The sequence below is a fragment of the Haliotis asinina genome, chromosome 7 (assembly GCF_037392515.1).
Source record: "Haliotis asinina isolate JCU_RB_2024 chromosome 7, JCU_Hal_asi_v2, whole genome shotgun sequence".
Lineage (NCBI taxonomy): Eukaryota > Metazoa > Mollusca > Gastropoda > Lepetellida > Haliotidae > Haliotis > Haliotis asinina.
The window spans coordinates 8,186,254-8,210,037 of NC_090286.1; the positions used below are offsets into that span (position 1 = coordinate 8,186,254).

General features: G+C 40.6%; 1 protein-coding gene across 1 annotated transcript in view; it reads right to left on the bottom strand.

Annotated features, from left to right (window-relative positions):
• Positions 1 to 23,784, bottom strand: part of LOC137291829 (potassium voltage-gated channel subfamily B member 2-like) — a 228,820-nt gene that overhangs the window by 134,344 nt on the left and 70,692 nt on the right. The window contains exon 2 of the mRNA XM_067823366.1: positions 17,359 to 17,400. Within this exon, the coding sequence (XP_067679467.1) occupies positions 17,359 to 17,400 (42 nt within the window). The remainder of the gene's footprint in view (positions 1 to 17,358; positions 17,401 to 23,784) is intronic.

Below are 23,784 nucleotides of genomic sequence, written 5' to 3' on the forward strand. Positions count from 1 at the left end.
GCGGCATATGTTTTAAGGTGGTGCTTTAGAGTTGCCTCCCCTTAGGCGCTCTTCTGATTGGAGGGGTGGTGGGGGGACTCGTCTTCGCTCATCGCCGGATTCGTAAAATGTGAAATTCGGGTGTCATAGGTGGTTATAATGCTGGAATACTTCTTAGAAGAGACGTACAACCCAGTTAATTCACTCTACCTTCTTAAATCTGAGTCAAGGCGAATCTGAGATTTGAATCCACGTATGTTGTGAATTCAGCGCAAGGGTGCACCCGCGTAATAATGCTATAGCGACATAATTATCGGTACCAAGTGCCTTAAAAGGCAGTTTTGAAACCGCCCTATTGTCTACAGAATAGGTTTTTTACGTGTCTAGAATCCGTTATTTAAAGACCACCGATAATGCTGGAACGTTGTTGATCGGGTAGTCGTACTCGCTCACCCGGTTGGTACATGCCTTCGTATCCAAACTGTCTCACGACAAACTGTTGTTGATCACTGGGTTATCTAGTTCGGACTCGACTATTTAATGACTGCCGTCATAGCTGGAACATCAGTGAATGTGGCGTTAAAGAACAAAGAAAGAAAAGATAAGAATGCTGCTATATTTTGCGGATCGCAGTTATTGATTGGTCGGTCAGTTGGAGCTTCGACTATTCCAGCTGATATGATCACCCACGGGACTCTGTCTTGAGCGGGCGAACTTGGTCTATTATGTTATGTTGTAAAGGTTACGTGTATTTCAACGTCCAGCATCATTAACGACACTCGTTCCATGGCCGAAAAGAACGTGATAATACAGAACGACGACGGAAACATGGGCCCGGAAGTTGAGCGAAGGGAACCACTGCTTTCCACTGTTCTCCCCCATCTACGAAAAATAACGGTTCTCAGTGCATCATCGCCACCCTCATCATCACCCCTCCCAATCACGACAGACGTTGCTCCCCCTTCCTAAACACTCCCTATGAGAGTCCGTGACAGCTTACTTTGAATAGCATCAATTATTCATGGACAAAATGTCTCTAAACCGTCTTTGCTGTTGCTTAGCCAGGACTAGGGAAATCATCGCTATCGGACAATTATGGATCTCGCCTAATTGATAACCTGAACAAAATTACGTCAATCTGACGTTCAGACGAAACACACACACAGCGGCAACCAAATTTATAACTTTTTCTAGTATGGTCTTTATTGACAATAGACGTGCATGGAAACGGGGATGGTGGAAGCCCGGCTGTGTTAACAAACATTAAAGTCCATAATGACAGCTATTTTGCTGTTATCTGACGCTAATACGGGCGGAAATATGTTATTATGGTTTATAAGTTTGTTGTGAAAAGGAGAGGTGTATTTTTGCTATATTGGCAGAAAGGATCCATTACAATACGCTGTTGTCTCCTCGGGCCCTTTATTTCATAACGAATCCATGGATTGGCGGGTTAACTTACCTTGACAAAATAATTGCTCCGTAAATGTCTTACGTGTTACATGCGCTATGTAGTGGCGGGAATGAAAGGGTTGTCGGAAGGTATTTATTCGACTGCATCCCTCACACCCACTCCACCCTCAACTTCATCCTCATCGTCACCCGCCACTCTTTACAGACGGGAAATAGTTAGCCTGTGGTATGGGCGTGATCCCACTTGTACATTGTCCTCGTAGATGTCGTAACTTAAACGCAGTGCCAAAGACTTGCGACAGAGTGGCCACGATAATCAGATGACTAACTACCATGTTTAGAGAGTCACCACCAAAGCCAACTGGATGTCATCACGAGAGTCACTTGCAAAGCCAGCTGGATGTCATGACAAGAGAGTCACTACCAACGCCAAGTGGCTGTCATGGCGAGAGTCACTACCAACGCCAACTGGCAATCGCCATGAGAAAATCACTTCAACTTCAGCTAAATTTCACGACGAGGGAATCATTATCAAAACCAAATCTACGTCATTCTCATAGCAAGAGAGACGTCACTAGGGTCCAAATGACATCCATTACGGTATGAAATATCAGACCACCCCCACACACCCGATACCCCACATCCGACCCTAACCCACTCACCCCTTCCCTATTTCGCCATTCGTCTGGCCCAAGTTTAGAAAACGTACACTGTTAGTTTACATGGACGCGAAACAAAGCTGTTGTCAGATACGATTACAATCTAATCCATGGTGGTTCACAAAGAGCTCGTTTCGGATAATACATGTCCAACCCATTTTGCAACGCTAAAGAAAACCAAGGCAACGTCACGCGAGAGTTCAAGTAACGGTAAACACAGCTGCACGTGCCCGGTAGACTCGATAACACGCATCTGTACCATGACCTTTTAAAGTCAATGTCACTGCTTTGTTATTCCTAAGATACAAGACAGGAATGAGGTGAGATCGATAACACCACGCCGTCACCTCCTGAAAACAACATGGAGCCGCAATACGGTGAACGGGAGATAACTCTATATCTCTATTGGAAACCACCATATTAAACAAAAAAGTGGACAATGCTTCCCAAACAGCTGACGCAGTGAAGTAGAAAGTCGAAATTGAATGTCTTACCTGGGAGAAGGGATCTAATGTACAAGCATACAGCGTTAGTACCAGTGAAGATCCGGGTTACAATTTGTCACCAGCAGTCCATGCTTACCGAAAGAGGCGACTGACACACGTCATTGTATCCTAATTGCGTAGATCGATGCTCATGATGTTACTCACTGGACTGTCTGGTACAGACTCGATCATTTACAGGCCGCCGTCATACAGTTGGTAATAGGCTAGTTACGCACGTATTCAATATCAGGGTGAGTTATAAACCAAGTACGCATAAGTTCAATGTTCGGGCGAGTTATAGACTAGCTAGGTATCATTTTAATGCTAGGGCTAGTTATAGACTAGTTACGCATAATTTCAATATTAGGGCGAGTTATAAACTAGTTACGCATAATTCCAATGCTAGGGCGAGCTATAGACTAGTTACGCATAATTTCAATATTACAGCGTGTTATAAACTAGTTACGCATAATTTCAATATTAGGGCGAGTTATAATCTAGTTACGCATAATTCCAATGCTAGGGCGAACTATAGACTAGTTACGCATAATTCCAATGCTAGGGCGAGCTATAGACTAGTTACGCATAATTTCATATTAGAGCGTGTTATAAACTAGTTACGCATAATTTCAATATTAGGGCGAGTTATAAACTAGTTACGCATAATTTCAATATTAGAGCGTGTTATAAACTAGTTACGCATAATTTAAATATTAGGGCGAGTTATAAACTAGTTACGCATAATTTCAATATTAGGGCGAGTTATAAACTAGTTACGCATAATTTCAATATTAGGGCAAGTTATAAACTAGTTACGCATAATTTCAATGCTAGGGTGAGTTATAGACTAGCTACGCGTGTCCTCACCAAATGTGCGACATAGACCATCCTTTTACTGACAGGTTTGGTGATACGAACTGACATAACGCACTCTGGGACTTACTTGAAACGCAGTACCAAGTGTATATGTTACGTGAAACAATATTTGCTGGCAATCCTATTTCCATATATGCACGCTGAGAAACAAATAGACACTGAAACCCAATGGAGTCTAACTCAGTAAGTCATAAGTTTAAGATTTCCGTAAGTTTCCGAACAAAACCTAAAAGGGACTGAGTAGGATCTTAAGTTTCCATATTTTTTCAGTTAGGCATCCGTTCTCCTGAAATTAATATTATTTAATGTGACAACATCCTCTATCTGAATTCTGGTGTACAGAAACACTGAGATCACTACTTTGAAAAGGGCACATTGGCAGTTTAATATAGGTTTCTGGATATATGCGTATGGAGTCAAATCTATTTTTCTACAAACGTATCATTCAAGATCTCTCTAGTACTAATGGAAACCATCGGTGATGTTTTCCAGTTCTTTTATGCAATGGAAACTAACAATGATACTTTCTTGTCAGTTTCCATTACTGGAAACTAACCTTGTTCTGGTTTCCAGACTCTGAAACTATTGCTGATAGTTTCAGCAACAGGAAACTGCCTGACACCAACACTAATAGTTTCCGTGAACGGACACGTATATGATTCTGACATTACACAGTTTTACGCAGGTTTCCGGAAATCTTGAAACCTTGTTATTTTTGCTGTGTATAAATCGAATTCATTGCGACTATGCAGGATAGGATAGTTAACACGAATACGTCACTGTGGGGATGTAAAAAAAGTTAGTCTGTCGTTCTTTATGTTTATAACTCAATGTTCGAAAAAACTTTAAAAACACATTGTTGTCGAATTTGCCAATAATGATAATAATAACTTCACAGACTACTACTTATACAAATAACACAAAAATAACTACGGAAAAAAATCCAAAAGCACTGCCCTTTCTAAGCAATACAAACCCCACCCTTTGTGATATACGGAAACAGCAGCCTGCTCAAAGGCGTGGCCTAATGTATTTTTACATTCATTTGTATTTCATTTGTTTATGGAAACACAAACACAAACGCATTGTATGCTTAAGTAATCAAAGCCATAGAAATACGCTCTAAGTATTTATAACTCGCTCTCGCATTGATATTATATTAGATTTCAAACATTGTTGACTGATTTAGGTTTCGTGAAACATTGATCGGTATTACGACTGTATCATGAACTGGCAGTTAGCGAGAACAAAAGCTGAAATCATACAGTTCTTAAACCATCATCACTTTGGAAATCACTTACACATTTAATGACTGACACTTGGGGTTAGATCGATAAACTCAGATATTTGAAAGCGACCACGGAGAAAGATTTTACGTGCTCATCTACTGCATCGAAAGACTGGGTGGAGGAATTGCATACTGTACGTAGAACTGACTGAGACAAGTCAGTTATTGCAGCTTACCCGCTGTCTTGTCAAAAGCAACACCATATCTGGATCTAAATATACTCATAATAGATATTTTGTCGTACGAGGCGAGTAACGGGATCTGATGGTCAGGTTCGCTAGCCTGGTTGACACGCCATTGTATCCTGCAACTGCCTAGATTGATGCTCATGCTATTAAACATGCGACGTTAAACTACAATAGCCATAAACGAAACGGTAAACTCCGCTTACAATGAACATGCTTGTACCGAACTGACGGCTACTACGAACTATCAAGTTACACGACACAGGTGTATTTAAGTTTGCCACTTTAACTGAAAGGCAAAGGAAACTACGACTCTGAGTTGATTTAAATTGACACGACTTAAGTTTGTAAAAGATAACGCGTATGTCGTCTTGGTTCAATATTTCAAAATACTTTGAACTTTTCAAATTTCAAAAAGGAGACTGCATAATTCACAACTGCTGATGGTATCTTAGACTTCTTGATTTGAAATCAATAAATGTTTTGGACACCAATTTACAATATGTCAAACACAGTTTATGTGTTGCAAGTAGTTGCCAATTCATCTCTTACTTTTCACATCTTTAAACCGATGTTTTTACAAACTGGTGCAGGAATGAATGATGGTTTGAGAGGCAGAACCAATTTGACAACGTTTCTTTACGTTTTCAGTTACATAACAGAATGAAAATTGGTGTACTTTCTTTAGGTTCTCAGTTTCGGTTATAGTTTACACGTCAAGGCAGAATCGTGTGTTCTTTACCTTAGTGAAATAGTGTACATTTTGGCTCCCATACCGCCTGCTTAACGCCGTACACTCAGTTATATGTTATATATCGCGTTCGCAGCATAAAATTAGGAAAATTGCAAAATTCAATTAATTTCTGAAACGTAGGTTCATATTATGGACAATTAATTTCAATTACATAGGCTCATATTATGGACAATTACTTTCAATTACATAGGCTCATATTATGGACAATTAAATTCAATTACATAGGCTCATATCATGGACAATTAAATTCAATTACATAGGCTCATATTATGGACAATTAAATTCAATTACATAGGCTCATATTATGGACAATTACTTTCAATTACATAGGCTCATATTATGGACAATTACTTTCAATTACATAGGCTCATATTATGGACAATTACTTTCAATTACATAGGCTCATATTATGGACAATTAATTTCAGAAACATAGGCTCATATTATGGACAATAAGTTTCATTAACAAAAGCCCATATAATGAACTACCATTTCATCAACAAAAACTCCCATTATAAACAATTCAAACAGTCGCAAACAACTTAAAGATTGTAACTCACACAATCATTCGATAGGTGAATCTGAGGGTGTGGGTTTGAATTCCGCATGGGACTCAACTCAACAAAAGTAGAAGAATATGTACTTTACTGAGAAAGGGTCATCCAAAATATAACATGAAATACGCTTACCTTGGTTGGCTGCGTACTTGAGGTTGTACCACGGCTAGCTCAAATTATGTCAAATACCCATTTCTGTCAATGTATATATACAAATGAAAAAGTGAACATACATTTATAGCACCATATACTGCCAGCACGTTATTGCCAAAGCACAGATAAAAACTCAAATGAGCTTTGGTCATTCAGGGCACGCGCAGTAAAATTATGTCCCCATATTGTCGTGAAACTGGACAAGTCGTGCTGCAGAGCTTTGGCGGCTGTATATATGTTGAAATTAATATGGCGCCTGGACCATGGGATCGTGGCCCTTTGTCAAAGTAAGAGGGTAGGTTTAAGCGAACTGATCCTTTTATACGTGCTTCTCAAGCAAGTGGAGTTCTTGGCTCGCTCTCAGAGAGATAAAGAACACGCGTAATGGCTTTATAGAGATGGGGTCTTTCATTATTCATCCTACGCCCAATACACTGAAAAAACTTAAAAACATACACAATTATCTTTTTCAAAAACATTTTCATCGCCGCAAACCAGATACTTTTTGCAACAGAACAAAAATGTATTTGTAAACTCGCCTCAGCAATGTATTACTTACTTGGCCGTACAGTGTTGACTTTGATGGTGAGCAGCTCAAGCCACAAAATGGTAACAGATCAGTTCACCTCTTTAAATATTTTCCCAACTGAAGCGAATGGATAGTTTTCGAAAAAAAGGACCCAACGTTTTTAAACAAGGAACATTTTTTAAATGGGTCTAGTTACAAAAGTGATAAAGTTCAGCGCTCCTCGACCCTTTCCTCTCAAAAACATATCCGAATATACCTGTCATAACTGACACGGGCATTGTTTTACACCTGTATGTAATTTTCAGTGGCTGTAGTGAGTGTGGTTTTACGTCGCTTGTAGCAATATGTCCGCAATATCTCTGCGGGGTACACGAGAAATGGACATCACAATGTACCTATGTGGGAAATCGAACCCGAGTATTCGGCGTGACAAGCGGACGGCTTAACCACAGGGCCCACCGCGTCAAGGTGGTTGTGAAAAAGTCTTAAGGACACATCTTCCCGACAGTTATCAAGGGACGCAACTCTTTGTGGCTTAATGCATGAACGGTCCCTTTGCCGAGCACTTCAAGGAGTTCTTGTTGATGGACGGGTTACCGTTGTGAGCGTGTAATCACCTCTGGTCCTTCAATTAGCTGTTGCGGAGTTTGATACGCCCGCTCGAAAATGAATATTGATGCAGTAGAATATTTTATGGAGAGATTTATCTGTTTGTAATTACGTACCTGGCTTCGACCTGCATGATTTGGAGCTATGCTGCCACAGAGTGGCAGTTTTCTACAACCGCGTGTTGTAACGGTCTCTCAACTCCACTCATTTCACAGCATTCAATCCCAGCCCAAGAATTATATCAACTGAGCATTCATAACCACATCCTCACCCACACCTCTCTGACACATCCCTACTCAACACATCGGCCAAACAACGAGCTCTCCCCTTTCCCGAGATTTCCACATAGACCCAATTGAAAGAATGTATCTCAACCCGTTCCCATCAAAACCTTCTCCTCTACCTGATACTTCAACACCAGTTCCAACACAACCTTCTCCTCTACTTATGATTCTAACCCAAACACAACAAAAAACTTGTCCTCTGAGATCTCAACCCCAGCTCCAACACAACCTTCTCTGAGATTCCAACCCCAAATACGACAAAACTTTCTCCTCTACCTGAGATTTCAACCAGTCATAACACAACCCTCTCCTCTAACTGAGATCCCAACCCCAAACACCACACAACTTTCCTCTAACTGAGATTTGTTCCCAAATCTCAATACAACCTTCTCCTCCATCTCAGCTCTCAACCTTTTTCCACAAACGACTTTCTCATCTACCCTCAGTCTCAAACGCAATTTATCAACACCCACCCTTAGTCACCACGGAACACCTCGGTCTGGAACCTCCAACCCAAAATATATATGATATAAAATATATGAAATATATGATTTCAGTTCACAATTTTCAGTCTCTGATCTTGCAAGCCCAGCCCTAACACACAAACTCATCTATTCGATTCGGCCCCTCCCCAGAACCATGCCTGCCAATGGCCTTCTCTCTCCTGGACAGACTCCATTACATACAGCATATGCCAGTCAATGTACAGTACATATACTCAGAGGATTTAGAAACGCCTTCTCAATAATATGTTATAACTCACAGTCACGGATACAAAGATTAAAACAGCTTACATATCTCACCACAGACTCAAATCAATTAAAATATGACCATGCACGAGGCTAATTTGATTCGTCGGATCGAAACTAGTTGTCCAGAAAATCCTATTTATGTGCGTTTTTTAGGCACTGGCGGATGGACTGATGAATCGTGTCATCAAGTATACATACATCTGTCCTGACAACAAATTCCAAATCACCTTAAATAACAGTAGATTTCGGCCGATAGTAACGGCAGCATAAACATTCGAAATTAACGCTGGTCCAAGACCGGCGCAAGTAAACTGCACTGAGGACAAGACAATATGAAATCATGGCAGTCCCCGTTGACGATAGAAGTATTTAAGGTTTGAAAATTTCAGTTATCAATGTTTGAATTCTACTTCGAATAAAGGAACTGAAAATATGGCAGAAGATATAATCAGAGTTCTCGTATGTTTGTCAACAGGACTAGATACTAACTCTGAAGACGAGTGAAAAAGGGTTGATACTCGTCCCGTGGAGTAGTTTTGAAAACAACTTACGAGGTAGTAACCCCGAATCCCTCTACTGTACAAATCTCTCTAATATAAAATTCCAACTTTCTAATTTTTATGCAACGAAACATGGAAAGTTAATTTCGTTAAATAAAGTTTAATTGAATATATTAATATCTCAGTCCTGACGAAGAGGAATTCATGACCGCAACTAACAAATCCTCCCGACATCAATACATAGTGATTCTGACCTTATGGAATCTAAAGTGTCTTCAGTAATGCACTACAGCAAGAATATTTGCCATAATGAAAGACATTTAGTTTTATAGTTTCATTGAATAGAAAACAGTCATCATGTAGAGGTTCGCCACCAAATACATCAGTTAATTTAGCCGATTTATAGCCCAAATCATGACGGATATGGCAAAACTTTAATAGAGATGAAAACCTGATGGGCCTCAGTTTCCAAATTGCGGATTTGTGTTGAACGCGAGTATGATAATCTTGTGTTAAATTAGACGGATGACACGTGTCATTTGCTAACGGGACATAAAACACAACATTCTAATCTCCCTATTTTCAGCATCACTGTTCTTCTCGTTATACAGAAAATTGCATGTATTCAAAACCAACGTAACCGCTGGGGTTAGGTCCATGGGGGGAATTACAATACGCGTTCTGGATTCTCATGAAGACTATTTTTAACACATTTGTATTTTCAATGAATGAAGATTGCAATGACCGTTGGCGATGTCCCGGGTGACGTTGAAAGATAGAGAGTAAATATCGGGGGACGGAAAAGAAGGAACTTTCAGATGCAGTGTAAATTAGGCGAATCTCAAAGGGCATTGAAATATCAAGGTGTTATTTCCATACTGACGAAACCATTATTCCAAGACTACCGCCTACATGATGTTTTCGAAGACTGTTTCAGGATGAGCTTTCAAAGACACAGACTGATTGCATTCAGACAGAATTTGTTTATTTAAGTGTCTACACTGCACAAAATGTGTTTAGATTCGAAACAGACATTTCAGCGAGTCCTCCGTGCGAAGCGTTTGATACGACTAGGGTCTAAACGTTCCCGTGATTTTGTCAAACAGCTAAGAGTGTTTAGTTTAGAATTATTGGACAGATAGGGTAATACATGTTTTTCACTTTGCTTTAAGAGTGCTTAAATTAGATGTTTGTGTTATGTGGCAGTGTTATATGGCAGTGGTGTACTGTGTATTTAGAGTTCTGGCAGGTACTTCAAAGTACTACATCGCTATACGTCCTGCCTCATAACATACCACATCTCAAATTGTAGATAATCACGTCTGGACACGACAACAGTGGTCAACAGCATGAGCATCGATTAGTTACGATGACCTGTGTCAACAAATTCGATGTCGATCCACTTAGCCCCCCGGGGCTACTGAAGATCAGTTCTAACCCGGTTCTTCAAGGGTCTCGATTATATGAAGATCAGCATTTGCATGGGAAACATTCTTACCCATTACATTGGAATGGTACCCAGGATGATCAGCCAATTTCGGAAACTTAACCATTGTTATGTGAATATTACCATGTTTGCTATTGTTATAATCACTGATTTTGTATTATGCTGCCTGGGATTTGTACTGCCACTCTGTCTTGTACTAACACTGAAAACATTTACATTTGAAGTGATTTGTATTGGTTTGTAAACGTAGTACATTTTAGAATACGTTATACTTCTATTGTCTTGTTCTTTGCTAGTTCTTCTAAGAGCTGAGTTCTATTATCACTGTGTCAGGTTCAACATGGGAATCACCTGCTAGCGAGAAAATCATTCACGGAATCAAAGAGGAAATCAGTTTGTCTGTGCAGTGTCTGGTTTAGTTAAACGTCCAATGTCTCACAGAACATGGTCACCTGTTGACGTAAAGTGTTCGGGGCACATGCCTTTTCTCTCTCTCTCTCTCTCTCTGCTGCAAAACGTAGAACCTAATCATGGTGAAGTTGGAACTCGCGACCACTTTAAGAATCTCGAAAATCACACTCTTTCAAAAGGTAATCACCAGAAAGCTGCATTGTTATGACAAAGCTGGAACTGGATAGGTGAGTAAGGTTTTACATCGTCTCTATTTCTGCTATCCAACATTAGTAGTGACTGAGTGAGTTTAGATTTACGCCGCACTCAGCAATATTCAAGCTATATGGAGGCGGTCTGTAATTAATCGAGTCTGGACCAGACAATCCAGTGATCAACAGAATGAGCATCGATCTGCGCAACTGGAAACCGATGACATGTGCCAACAAAGTCGGCGAGTCTGACCGCCTTACCCCGTTAGTCGCCTCTTACGACAAGCACAGCTGCCTTTTATGGCAAGCAAGGGTTGCTGAAGGCCTATTCTACCTCGGACTTTCACAGGTCTCCCAACATTGGTACAGTGCAAAACACAGAACAATGGTTTGGAAAGTAGTACCAATGTGAGGAATCGAAATGTGTACTTCGAAAGCTTCCAGGGTTTGGATGCCCAGTATCCCAACACCCTACATCGTACAACCTTGTGGTTAAAGCGTTCGCTCGCCACGCTGGAGACCCGGGCTCGATTTCCCATATGGGTACAAAGTTGAAACCCATTCCTCGTGTCCCCTCTCTAAGCTCACTCACTCATGAGGTACTGGGCACCGTTCGTTTTTTCTTGAGTTCCCGAACGGCGGTTACGCACGACTACCGTAGTACAGCCTTCACAAATTGTCAAAGAAGCGGCAGAAGCAGCAGACTGTAGGGTCAAAGGTCACGTCGTAATTGTTCCTCTGTTGTTGAGGCAATTGTCCATCTCATCCATAGCCGCCCGCCGCGGCCATTGTCCACCACTTAGCTTGTGATGAATCAAACCCGACTAGCAACTTCCGGTCTCATTGGGCGCTGGATGACAATAACCAGCGTCTTGTCTTCGTGAGGATATTGGTGATCTATCACCCTTGCCACTCCCAGCGTCATTTCCATGCCGAAGCCTTTTGGTGCTTAACCATAGAAATTACCTATCACTCAGACTCCACGCAGCGCTATTCCATTCCGAGCTCTTTCATCCTGAAGTAAAGCTTTCAGATTAAAGACTTTCTTCTCACATGTTCAATAACTATATTGACATACCTGGAGTCAATTAGGTCCAACGGTCCTTATATTCTTCGGTTAATTTGTTAAATTTAACATGCCAGTCATAGCGTCAGTAGACCAATGTGATATTCCAGCTTCAAGCAGGCTCATTGTGTCCTCTAAGATTAATTTACCCTTATTCAGAGCTGGATGTGCAAAATAGAGACTAGGCTTTGCAAATAAACCTTTATTAAGGCATGTCCGACTTTCGGCATTATTTCTTTACGAACGTTTTGTCCAACAATGACCTGGATTCAATTACGCCTTACAATAGCGAGCCGGTATTATTTCCATGAAAACATAATATCGCGTTTTATCAATGTTGGATCATCGACAGCCTCTTGGACTGGACAAACTGATTGATTTGAAGTCTTTTAAAAACTGTTTGTGTTGTATAAATATTCATTCTCTGAACCTGAGACTGTTTTTGTTTTAGAAGCAAGCCCAACATGCTGCCTCAGGTTATCACAATCTCGTCGCTTTGGAATAGAACGTGACTGCACGAGAATGTTCGAGATTAGGAATGTTCTAGATCAGTCTCTTACGATATTTCGATCTCTGATGTTGACATGAACCGGATAATGTGTTGTAATTGCACTTGAACACGAAGAAAATGTTTATTTTACAACTTCAATCCGTCAAAACATCGATAACTGACCACAGGAAACCATCAGAGACCATTTGACAGATCTTGAATTAATATCGCGTGTGTAGTGCAGCATACAAAATCCATATCAAGGCAAGACAATTGGTTTATTATTCCGCACACCCATTAACACGATTAGAGGAATTTAGACAGGATTCCACACAGCACTTAAGACATTACGTCCACAAAGAGATGTCTGTATCTAAAATATATATGGCCTGGCGTCCTAAGGATCCCTTTTTAGAATGGGTCAGCGTTCTTGTCATATACGGATAAGAGGAAACTAGCGCGACAGAGTGAGTGAGTATGGTTTCACACCGCTTTCAGCAATATTCCAGCATTATCACATCGGCGGACACCAGAAATCGGTTCCACATAATGTACCCACGTGGGGAATTGAAATCCTCGGGGTAATGAGCGAACGCTTTAACCACTAGACTACCCCACCGCCCCAACGGGATAGAGTGGCCAGACTCGGTCTTTAAAGGGTATCGGTCGATGACTTTCTAAGGGTGTGCCAATATGCAATAAAATGTAAATCTCTAAAATATCGTTGCGCTAAATTTTATGGGTTTCCGATTTTAGGATTCAGGAATGACGTTTTTGTAAAATAGCTAATGTAATCATAAAGACGATTATCGTGTTTATGAGTTTTCATTGTATATGCCCACGTATTTTACAGGTTAACCGTCAGCTTAATGCAGAATAGCTCAGGCATGCTAGAGTCAAGAGCGGGTAACATGAGTGAGCTTTGTTTTACTCAGCAGTAAAGACTACTCCAATTATGGTACAGCATAGGAGTCGTATAAGGGTCATACGAAGGAGGGGCCGAAACGAGAAAGCATTAGGCGTTAACATCCCACAATCATAGGCACCTGATATGCCAAAGGGACGCAACTCTGTATAACAGCGACTGAGCAAAAGCGGACCTAGTCACAATTCATTTATATGACAAAAAATACTTTGACATTATCAGTAGTAATATTGACCAAACCTGACTATTTTCGGCGTCATAGCAGGATCCAAAAACGGCTCTCACGACTATAACGGGATTAATTTGGCGTCATGTAATATACGGCATTATTGCGTGAACTATTCATTCCTGTTCGTCTTGGTTGTAACTTGACGCTGACTAATCGTTCATCACGCGACATCAACCGCATCAACACCCACCGTCGTCTACCTTTGACTTATATCCTCTGCGACTTCGTCTACTGTTAACGTCAGTCACCACTACGCCTTCCCACTCTCTGTCCATCACTTTGACTACGCCAACAACGCTACAAAATCTCATTGACAAAAAACAAACAACCCCTCAAAACAGCATCCATTTCAAAACCAGCTGAATAAAATTCGAGTTTATATTTGCTTTTCAATTAGTTCCCGTTGACGACGTCTGTTTCAACGTTTGTTCTATCGACGTCATGTAACAGCAGCGCTGACGTAATATGATCTTATTGATGGCTGGTGGAATCAGTCATAAAGGTGTTAGGTAATACTGAACTTCAGAAGGTCTAAACTTAGCTGCGCTACCTTCATCAACTGATGGCCCAAGAGGATTTTCATGAAGAAGCTGTAAGGCGATCTGTGTCGCCGGGTCGTAAGTACTGCATGTGAAGTCTGCTGATCCTTGATGTGCAGAGTGGGGGATCTAACAACTTATTAGCGCAGACCTAAAGGAGACAGTTTGTACACCGCGAGCTGTGTTTACCAGTATAACATCGTCTCCTGTTCTTACGTTATCTTGCAAAGACAAGAGGTTTGAGAGTTTCTTCAGTGGACGTTTTCATGCCTTGGGATAATGGGTTTGTCTTTTAACTTTTCAATATAGCCTTGATTTCGCTGTGTGAAATTTATAATTGCCTGTGTCATCTTTAATGCGATGTTTATGATTTATATATGACGCAGTTTAGAGAATATGATAATTGATGTAAAGAGTTTGTATGAAGATTCTATTGTGTATTACAAATTATTACATTACATAACATTACATAATGATTAATTTTTTGTTCCATTTCGTTCCATTGACGTCTCATCCCCTTTTCATTCCATTCCCTTTAATTACATTACGTTACATTCCTGCCTAATTTAAATTTTACATTTAAATATTGAAAGAGTTTCGAAGTCAAGTCTATTTTATAGTTCGAATGAGGTGTTCTTGAACCAGAGTGTGATTAAGGCTTTTAGCCGCATTGAGGGCAATATTCAGTCAATATCTCGGCAAAGGACACCAGAAAAGGGTTCACTCATTTCAACCATGTAGGGAATAGAACCCGGGTCTTGGGCTTGACGAACCAACGCTTTAGACACACGGCTACACCCATCCATCCACCTCCCCACCCCGAACCCTTAACACTAGGTTACCCCCTCCCTTTTTTTGAAGCGACTTACAATCATATGATACCACCCATAGTACATATCGACAGTGATCGAGTGAATATACTTTTACGACACCTCTACCAACATTCCCGTAAAATCAAGGCGATGGGAACCGTCAAAAAGGCTTGACCAGATCACTAATCTATACGAATACGTCACAACATTCGTATATATCCATTATATAAAATATCACCCTAAAATGTCCCTCAAATGAAAAAAAACACAAAAAGAAAATAGAAGAAATTGTGAAATTACATGAACAATAGCCAAAATACCTTCCCTATGCTGCTTTAATGTATCGAACACAGTAACAGTGCTGAATTTCTGTTTATGGCAAAATGACATGAAAGCGACAAGGCATGCATCATGCACTATCAGCTGTCGCCAATAAAAAACAATCTATGATCTGAATAAAATGAACGAGTGAATAATGACAACAATAAAATATATTCCTCAAAAGCAGTCATTACGGGCTCTAAGTAGTAAGTGCTGTTTTTTATGTGTTGTTGATACTGTGCATCATATCAACAGCAAATATAATTATATATTTGTCAGAATGTTCGAGATACTTGGGTTTTTCGTGTATCATCTTCAGAACACATGTAAGACACAAATACCGTCCCGAGCATGCGTGTATGATGAATAATATTTTGATTTTATGTGTAATTCGAATTTCATGCAGAGAATATGACAATTGAATATTATTGTCAGACGAATATCACAATATTGGAAATGTGTCTAAGACGAATATCGCACTGAATACGAGTAAAAAAAATATAAAATCAGCCGTAGGATGAATACCAGACTTGACCTAATTGTACGACGTATATACGGGGATGACGAACTACGTATTCAAGAAGTACATTGCGTAACGCAGAAATCAGCTTCACCATACACGTAAGACGAACGTGTCCTCAGTGAACATCCTCTGGAATGTATTTTTAAGACGAAGATCGCCCTCACTACACATGGATGACAACAGCTTCGTAAAAGTACAAACGACGTTGTGTCGAATGTTGACGTGTTTCGTTCCCGCGTATTCCTTATCTAGTCATAATTGTGTGGTTGTGTCGAACCTTATATAACTCGAAGTATTTACTATGACACTCGATCTTCCACACAACGGTATTTGACTATGTAAGGCACACAACAATATGCCCAAGACGAACATCTCGCTGAATGTACACACAGGACGAATATTACCAGATGCATACGTGTGAGACACAGCACCCGTCTTATAGAAATCAATCTGGGCACTTGCACGAACCGATCTTTGCGCTACGACAATCTTAAGCCTATATTGTAGAATGGGAGTTGCAATCACTGCAGTGCTAAGTTCGCTTTGTGCAAGTGGGCCCTGAAAATACTTGTACAAGAAATATGTTCCCGAATTTACGTATAAGATGACCATTGTGAATTTCGTGTAAGACGAACATTGTCCTGAATATACGTGCAAGATTAATTTCTCTCTGAATATATGTGTCAAATGAATATCCGCCTGAATTTGCACATAAGAAGAATGTCTTCCTTAATATACGAACAAAACGAATATTGTCCAGAATATACTTGTAACATGAACACCGTCCACCCGACACGGACATACAAACGTCTTCATACAGAAAGACGTTACCACCTTGAAAAACGAATATACGTGTAAGTCGAATGTTGTCTAATACATCGTATAAGACAAAGAATAGCTTGAAAACATGCATAACAGGACGTCATCGTATCCTCCTGTAACACGAATATATCCCCCAATGAGAAGAAAATACAAAGGAAAGATAAAGGGTTGATAACTCCGCAGGTTTGGCAGGTAGGAGTGCTTCCCCTTTGCGGTAGCAGGATAAGGGTGGGTTAGGGTTGCATGAATAAGGGTGTATGGGTAAGGATGTACGGGTAATTATGACACGTACAGAAACAACAAGCCTCATTATCACAGGACACTTAGTAAGTATTGATAATAAACCGGCTGATGTTATTGGTGTCTGAAATGCAAGAACTATGTCGACAACTGACATACACAATGGAGAAGCACATCTAGCTATATCTGGAATTTATAATTGTTCTCGTTCGCACGCTCCAAAGTTTCAAACATGGACTACAGTGGGTATAGAAAAAGGCGATTCTTCAAAGTGATAACCAGTTGTCTAACTACAAAGGGAGATTATAAGTTTAACTCACGTCCAATCTGGGCAGAAGGAAGGGGCCGCCACCGATGCTCGCCTGGAAATCAGATGTATATAGTGAGTGAGTGAATGGATGAATGAGTGAGTGAGAGTGTTTTATTTGTCGCCATCTTGGACAGTAACCGACGTATGAAGTCAACGTGGGAGGAACGCCCTAAGTGATACAGGTCTTACCATCTCCGTTAAGAACACGAATACCTCTATGATGTAAAAACGTTGAAATACAATCAGATTCAAACCACAAAGCCTGAAACGTTGTATCAAAGAATAAAAAAGAGGGTGACACCCAGAAACCTGTCTAGGTTCAAGAATCATAGGTTTCTGGAACATACAATTCCCATACCTCTGCACTGACATTGCAGCGCACTTGACAACCGTGCTATATTTTGGGCGTTGAAAGGAATTGTGGAATACAGATGGTTCTAGTCAGGGAATAGGGGAATACAGACGGAATAGAGTAATATGGATGTGATTCTGGAACAGACGAATACAGCGAGATATGATGCTGGAATAGGGGAATACAGATAGAATAGGAACATTACTCAAGGTATAATGTTGCAATAGACGAATACAGATGGAACAGACGAATACAGCGAGATATGATGCTGGAATAGGGGAATACAGATAGAATAGGAACATGACTCAGGGTATAGTGTTGCAATAGACGAATACAGATGGAACAGACGAATACAGCGAGATATGATGCTGGAATAGGGGAATACAGATAGAATAGGAACATGACTCAGGGTATAATGTTGCAATAGACGAATACAGATGAAATAGACGAATACAGCGAGATATGATGCTGGAATAGGGGAATACAGATAGAATAGGAACATGACTCAGGGTATAGTGTTGCAATAGACGAATACAGATGGAACAGACGAATACAGCGAGATATGATGCTGGAATAGGGGAATACAGATAGAATAGGAACATGACTCAGGGTATAATGTTGCAATAGACGAATACAGATGGAACAGACGAATACAGCGAGATATGATGCTGGAATAGGGGAATACAGATAGAATAGGAACATGACTCAGGGTATAATGTTGCAATAGACGAATACAGATGAAATAGACGAATACAGCGAGATATGATGCTGGAACAGACGAATACAGCGGGATATGATGGCTGGGATATTGGAATACAGATAGAATAGACGAATACAGCGGGATATGATGGCTGGAATAGGAGAATACAGAATCCATTTTGAGAGGGGTTAGGGAAACATAGATGGCCTTACATTGTAAAAGGTGAATACATATGAGTAAGCTTTGCAATACAGGAATACACATTGACAGTATTAACCTTACTATACGACAGACAGATTCATAATGTGTTTCAATAGTGGAATAAAAAATGGGAAATGTTTGATCATCACACGGGTACATTAGTGTTATAGACAGATTAGTTACTGTATGGTGTCGGATTGGGGAAATACAGATAGAAATATGATACGTAATGAAAGGGAGAAATGGAGATGTGGCGTGTGAATAGGGAAATACAGATGTGGCGTGTGAATAGGGAAACACAGATGTGGTGTGTTAATAGGGAAACACAGATGTGGTGTGTGAATAGGGAAACACAGATGTGGTGTGTGAATAGGGAAACACAGATGTGGTGTGTGAATAGGGAAACACAGATGTGGTGTGTGAATAGGGAAATACAGATGTGGTGTGTGAATAGGGAATGGATACTGGGTTGGGTTTGGAGATTCAGATGGACGTAATACTGAAATATGCGAATACAGGTGGATAGTGTAGGAAAAGTCGATTCGAGTTAGATACAGAGCGGGATGTAGGACAATTCATATTGGACAAAATTAGTTAAAGATATTGGCCTTTCTATGCTTGATATTTCATCAGCGTGTCAGTGGATAAATAGACCATAATTCATTATTTCAAAATTTACAGCATTCCTAACTATTTTTGTCCAGTATAGATAGGTCCAGTGTTGGAATACAGGCATTACACAGTGTTGAACTTTCTATAAAGGAAAACAGAAGTGCACAGTATTGGAGGAGGGATATAGAAATGGGTTGTTTCTGATTAGTGGATATAGATTAAAGAGTAATGCCCATTCGGATGTATTATTATACAATGTTATCATACATTACTCTGGGAGATCCGGGTTGGTCATACGAGACGACTATCGCGATCGGATGGTCACAAATCGCATCCCACTTCTATAGATTGATGGTCATGCTGTTGATCACTGGTTTGTGTGGTCCAGACTCGATTATTTACAGTCCGCTGTCATGTAGCCGGAATATTGGTGAGTGCGGTGTTAAAAACTAAACCAAGCTATCTTACAATACTACACGTAGTCTCAAGAGTAGTGTATGTATCATCATACAGCATTTCACATATTGATACAGTCGAACAGTGTTGTTGCATACTCGTCTCCTGCTTATACACATCTGTGAAATATCGAGATGGGTTGTCAGGTCCCTTCCCAATGTTCCCGACTGTTTGTCATACATTTGCATAAACATTTGTGCCAGTGCATGAGATACAAAATAGCTTGTAACACGAGTGTGCAACACGAGCCTGCATCTGTCGCAGTTGTTGATCATTAATTGACTGCATTGACGTCACAATACGACATAAAGATTGTAATCAGTTAAAAGCCACATTTCTCAAAACAGTTGTGTTTTCTATGATTTCTTTACTTTTTTATTCAAAAACAAATAAACATATCACCTGGTTATATATCCCCCATTAACAACCGTAGTCGGAACGGAAATTGCCATGGCAACAATGATGTAAGGGTAGGCGGCTTTAGTGAGGAGTGACCGTATGCACAAACAGTCTTAGTTTAAGTCTACGTTGAGGGAGGTTCGTACCGTCAAGATCCTGTGCCTAGACGTAACGCCAGTCTCACACCAGTGATAGGGACCAACTGGGACTCAAATATCACCCCCCCCCCCCCCCCCCCCCCCCCCCCCACACACACACACACAGGTTCCTGGCGTCCTAAGGGACACAACTTTGCACACAGAACAGCAGTGCGGTAGACGAACATGTCATCCGTGGAAAACACCCAGCCCTGCCCCGCTCTCAAGTACAATATTCCGCTACATGAAACGTTGCAATTATTATGGAGAGGTGTATAATCCATACATGGAGACTATATTCCGGTTCAATGAGAGTTAAAAATAGATCTTTTCAGTTTTCATTTCACAGTGGTGACAGTACCAATGAAAGACTGTGCGTGGGGAGAATAGCAAAGTAATTTAGATACAATTGACAGACTACGTGTTGTAAACTCATTTTGTGCCTCGTAAGGATTTCGCACCAGCCAAATTACACGTAACAATACGCGATCAATGAGCGTACGTTATGCATCCTCGTGCAATCACATGAATACGGACGTACTCAGCTGGTCATTGCTCGGAGTCAATAGACGCTCGATTCTCGACTTATCAAATATAATTAGTCGTAATCAATCAGCGCCGCGAGATCGACTCGCTTTGCAAACAGTTTTTGTATGCGATATTTAAATGACAATGGGTGGTATCTCCCTCCGATATTGTTCAATACCTATATGGTCCGCTGAGTGCATTAAACCTGTCTACCTTAGGAATATTCGTTATTCGGCTGGAATATTCTCTTTGCCTTCTTCTTCATTAGGTGTGAAACGTCGCATATGCAGATAGCTGTTGTTCGGGGAGAGGCACTTATGTATAATACGTGTTCTGGGAAACATTTTCGTACATTGCATAATGGGATGACAATTTGAATGTTAAATTTGGTGGAAAGGGAACAAGGCGGATTTTAATTTTTGAAAGAAGAATAAAACATGACTCCGAGTATTTGATTTGACTGCGAAAGCTAAGGCCAGCAAGGATCGATTGAGTCACTTAAACTCCGGTCTCAGCCGAGTAAATTCCAAAACCGGCACGTTGTCAATTTCGCTCGTGCAACATGTTTTGCTCGTGACAACACCGGAGCGGATTTCTTTCGAAAAGAATAATTTCTACGAAATCAGAAAGATGCCTTCAGGCATTACATCTTCGGATCATTGACATAAAAACGAAAACCAAATACTATTTTCTAACATTCCAAAGCAAGATTTCAAAAACCTTAAGGCAAGTTATCAATGGTTGAGTCTGAAGAAAAGCTCACAGTTAATAACGAACTGCTTTGCCAAAACCGGGTTCGCATGTAAGGATCGAGGTCTATTTTTCAAGCGTGAGATATCGGTCTTTCAATTTGTAGATAGACATCTCACTGTCAATAACGGACTGCGTTGCCAGAACCGGTTTTGAGACTAAATTGCGCATATTTTCAATAGATGTAAATTTAAGTTAACTTTTGTAAAGATTTACGACCCGTATCAGAAAAAAACTGTTATAATGAATATTATTTACATTACTTTACAACTGAAGCATCACTTAATGATCGCAAATGAACGAGGAACAGCTGAGGCGTAAAACAACATTCCAGTTTGCTGGTATGGGTGAGTGAGTGGGTGAGTGAGTGATTGAGTGAGTTCTACCCCGGACCTTCACGGGTTTGATGGTATGGCATAATGTTGGAGCAAATGGTTTGGGATGCAACTGGTTGCACGAAATACCCCGTTGTTGCTGTTTTGTTTTCGCTTTTGTTTTCTGTGCACATAAAGATTATAAACTCTATTCACATAAAGATTTAACTTCCTTACTTACATTTTTTCTGGTATGTTTCAGTATTTTAATGTAATTTTATATCTTTTATGAAAGTGTAAAAATAAACACACTTCCAGTGACTTTGCAGCGATACGCTATAAATATAACAAACATCAATACATAATTAAATAATTTACAGCCTTCCGCGTCTTCATTGAGGCTATATATTACAACAATTCTGTAATTTGGATACATCTTATCTTGAATATTGCTTTTGCACATTTAAGATAGGAGAGCCAGAATGGTAAGACGTGAGAGCAATACCAGTTTGCTTGTCATCATTCTTCATTTGACTCACCGCCGTCATAGAAGGCAGTGCTTTCCACGAAACGGAAACTTCACAATCGACCATGGCAAGACCTAATCTTACAAATTATCAATATTTGGGGGCGTTTTTAGCCAGTTTTGACACATCACTTTTCACAGTCTACGGGTAAAACTGTCATATACATCACCCTCCATCATTCGAGCATGACCTACTAAACGTTCGATACCCGTCTTCCCTAGTTTTACTCTAACCGTGCCGAGTGCACCCGCCGCACCATCAAACGACATGGAATTCGCATTAATTTCAACAAATAGGTTTATTTTTAATATCTCTAACCCAAAAGACCAATCAATAACTCTGTATATGCGATTGCGCCTGGGACGACAGTGTGCTTCAAGGGTACCGCCATTGGGGGAACGGTTTTTGTTTGAGCTGCTGTGCCGAGTCTCCGATAAGCTTCGTATCTGATATTGTAAGGTCTTACAACAGGACAACGGTCTTCCTGCTCTTACAGGGTCGCCGCAACGTGTCAAGTTCTCTATAGATGAGGTACAGAAGCCGAGAGCTGGGGCGCAGGGATGCTGTTAAACCGTTGTTGATACAGTTATTCCAATCATCGGGTAGCTTAGTAGTTAAAGGGTTCGTTCCTCAGGCCAAAGACCCGGGTTCGATTCCCTATATGGGTACAATTAATGTCTGAAGCCTATTTCTGATGTCTCCCGCCGTGATATTGCTGGAATATTGCTAAAACCATTCAAAAGCAAGTCTGGACCAGACAGTCAAGTGATCAACAGCATGAGCATCGACCTGTGCTACTGGATACGATGACAAGTGTCAACCATGTCAGCGAGCCTGACAACCCAATCCTGTTAGTCGCCTCTTATGACAAGCACAGTCGCCTTTTGTGGCAAGCATGGGTTGCTGAAGACCAACTGTACCCCGGATCTTCCCGCATCTATAGTCTATATGGCACACAAAAAGGCTGACCTGGCTTCAGTCTCTATTAGTAACTGACAAGAAACTTGAAACCCAGATCAAGTAAAACATAAACTCAATGTAGCTGCAAGTCTGGACCCTGTATTTTGTGCTGCGCACTTATCAAGGAAAGTCAGATACTAAACTATCGATGCATGGTTACAGAAAATCATTACCATATACAGTTTTAGTGAGTTTACTTCTAAGTCATTTTTAGCATTATTCCTATATTATTATCACGGAAGAGGTCACATTGTACCCATGTGGGAATCAAACCTCGCTCCTCAGGGTGACGAGCGAACGCTTTAACCACTAGGCTACCCCACGTACAGACAACGGTTGTACTGAGAGAGTAACGGATCGGTCACGGATCGTTACATTTGAAAAACAACCACCAACATCTCGCATGAACACATCTTCGACAGAAACTCGTGGAAGATCTTCATCGATTTGATCAACAACCTCCAATCAACGGATCCGATCGGAACGTCCACGAGAGCGTA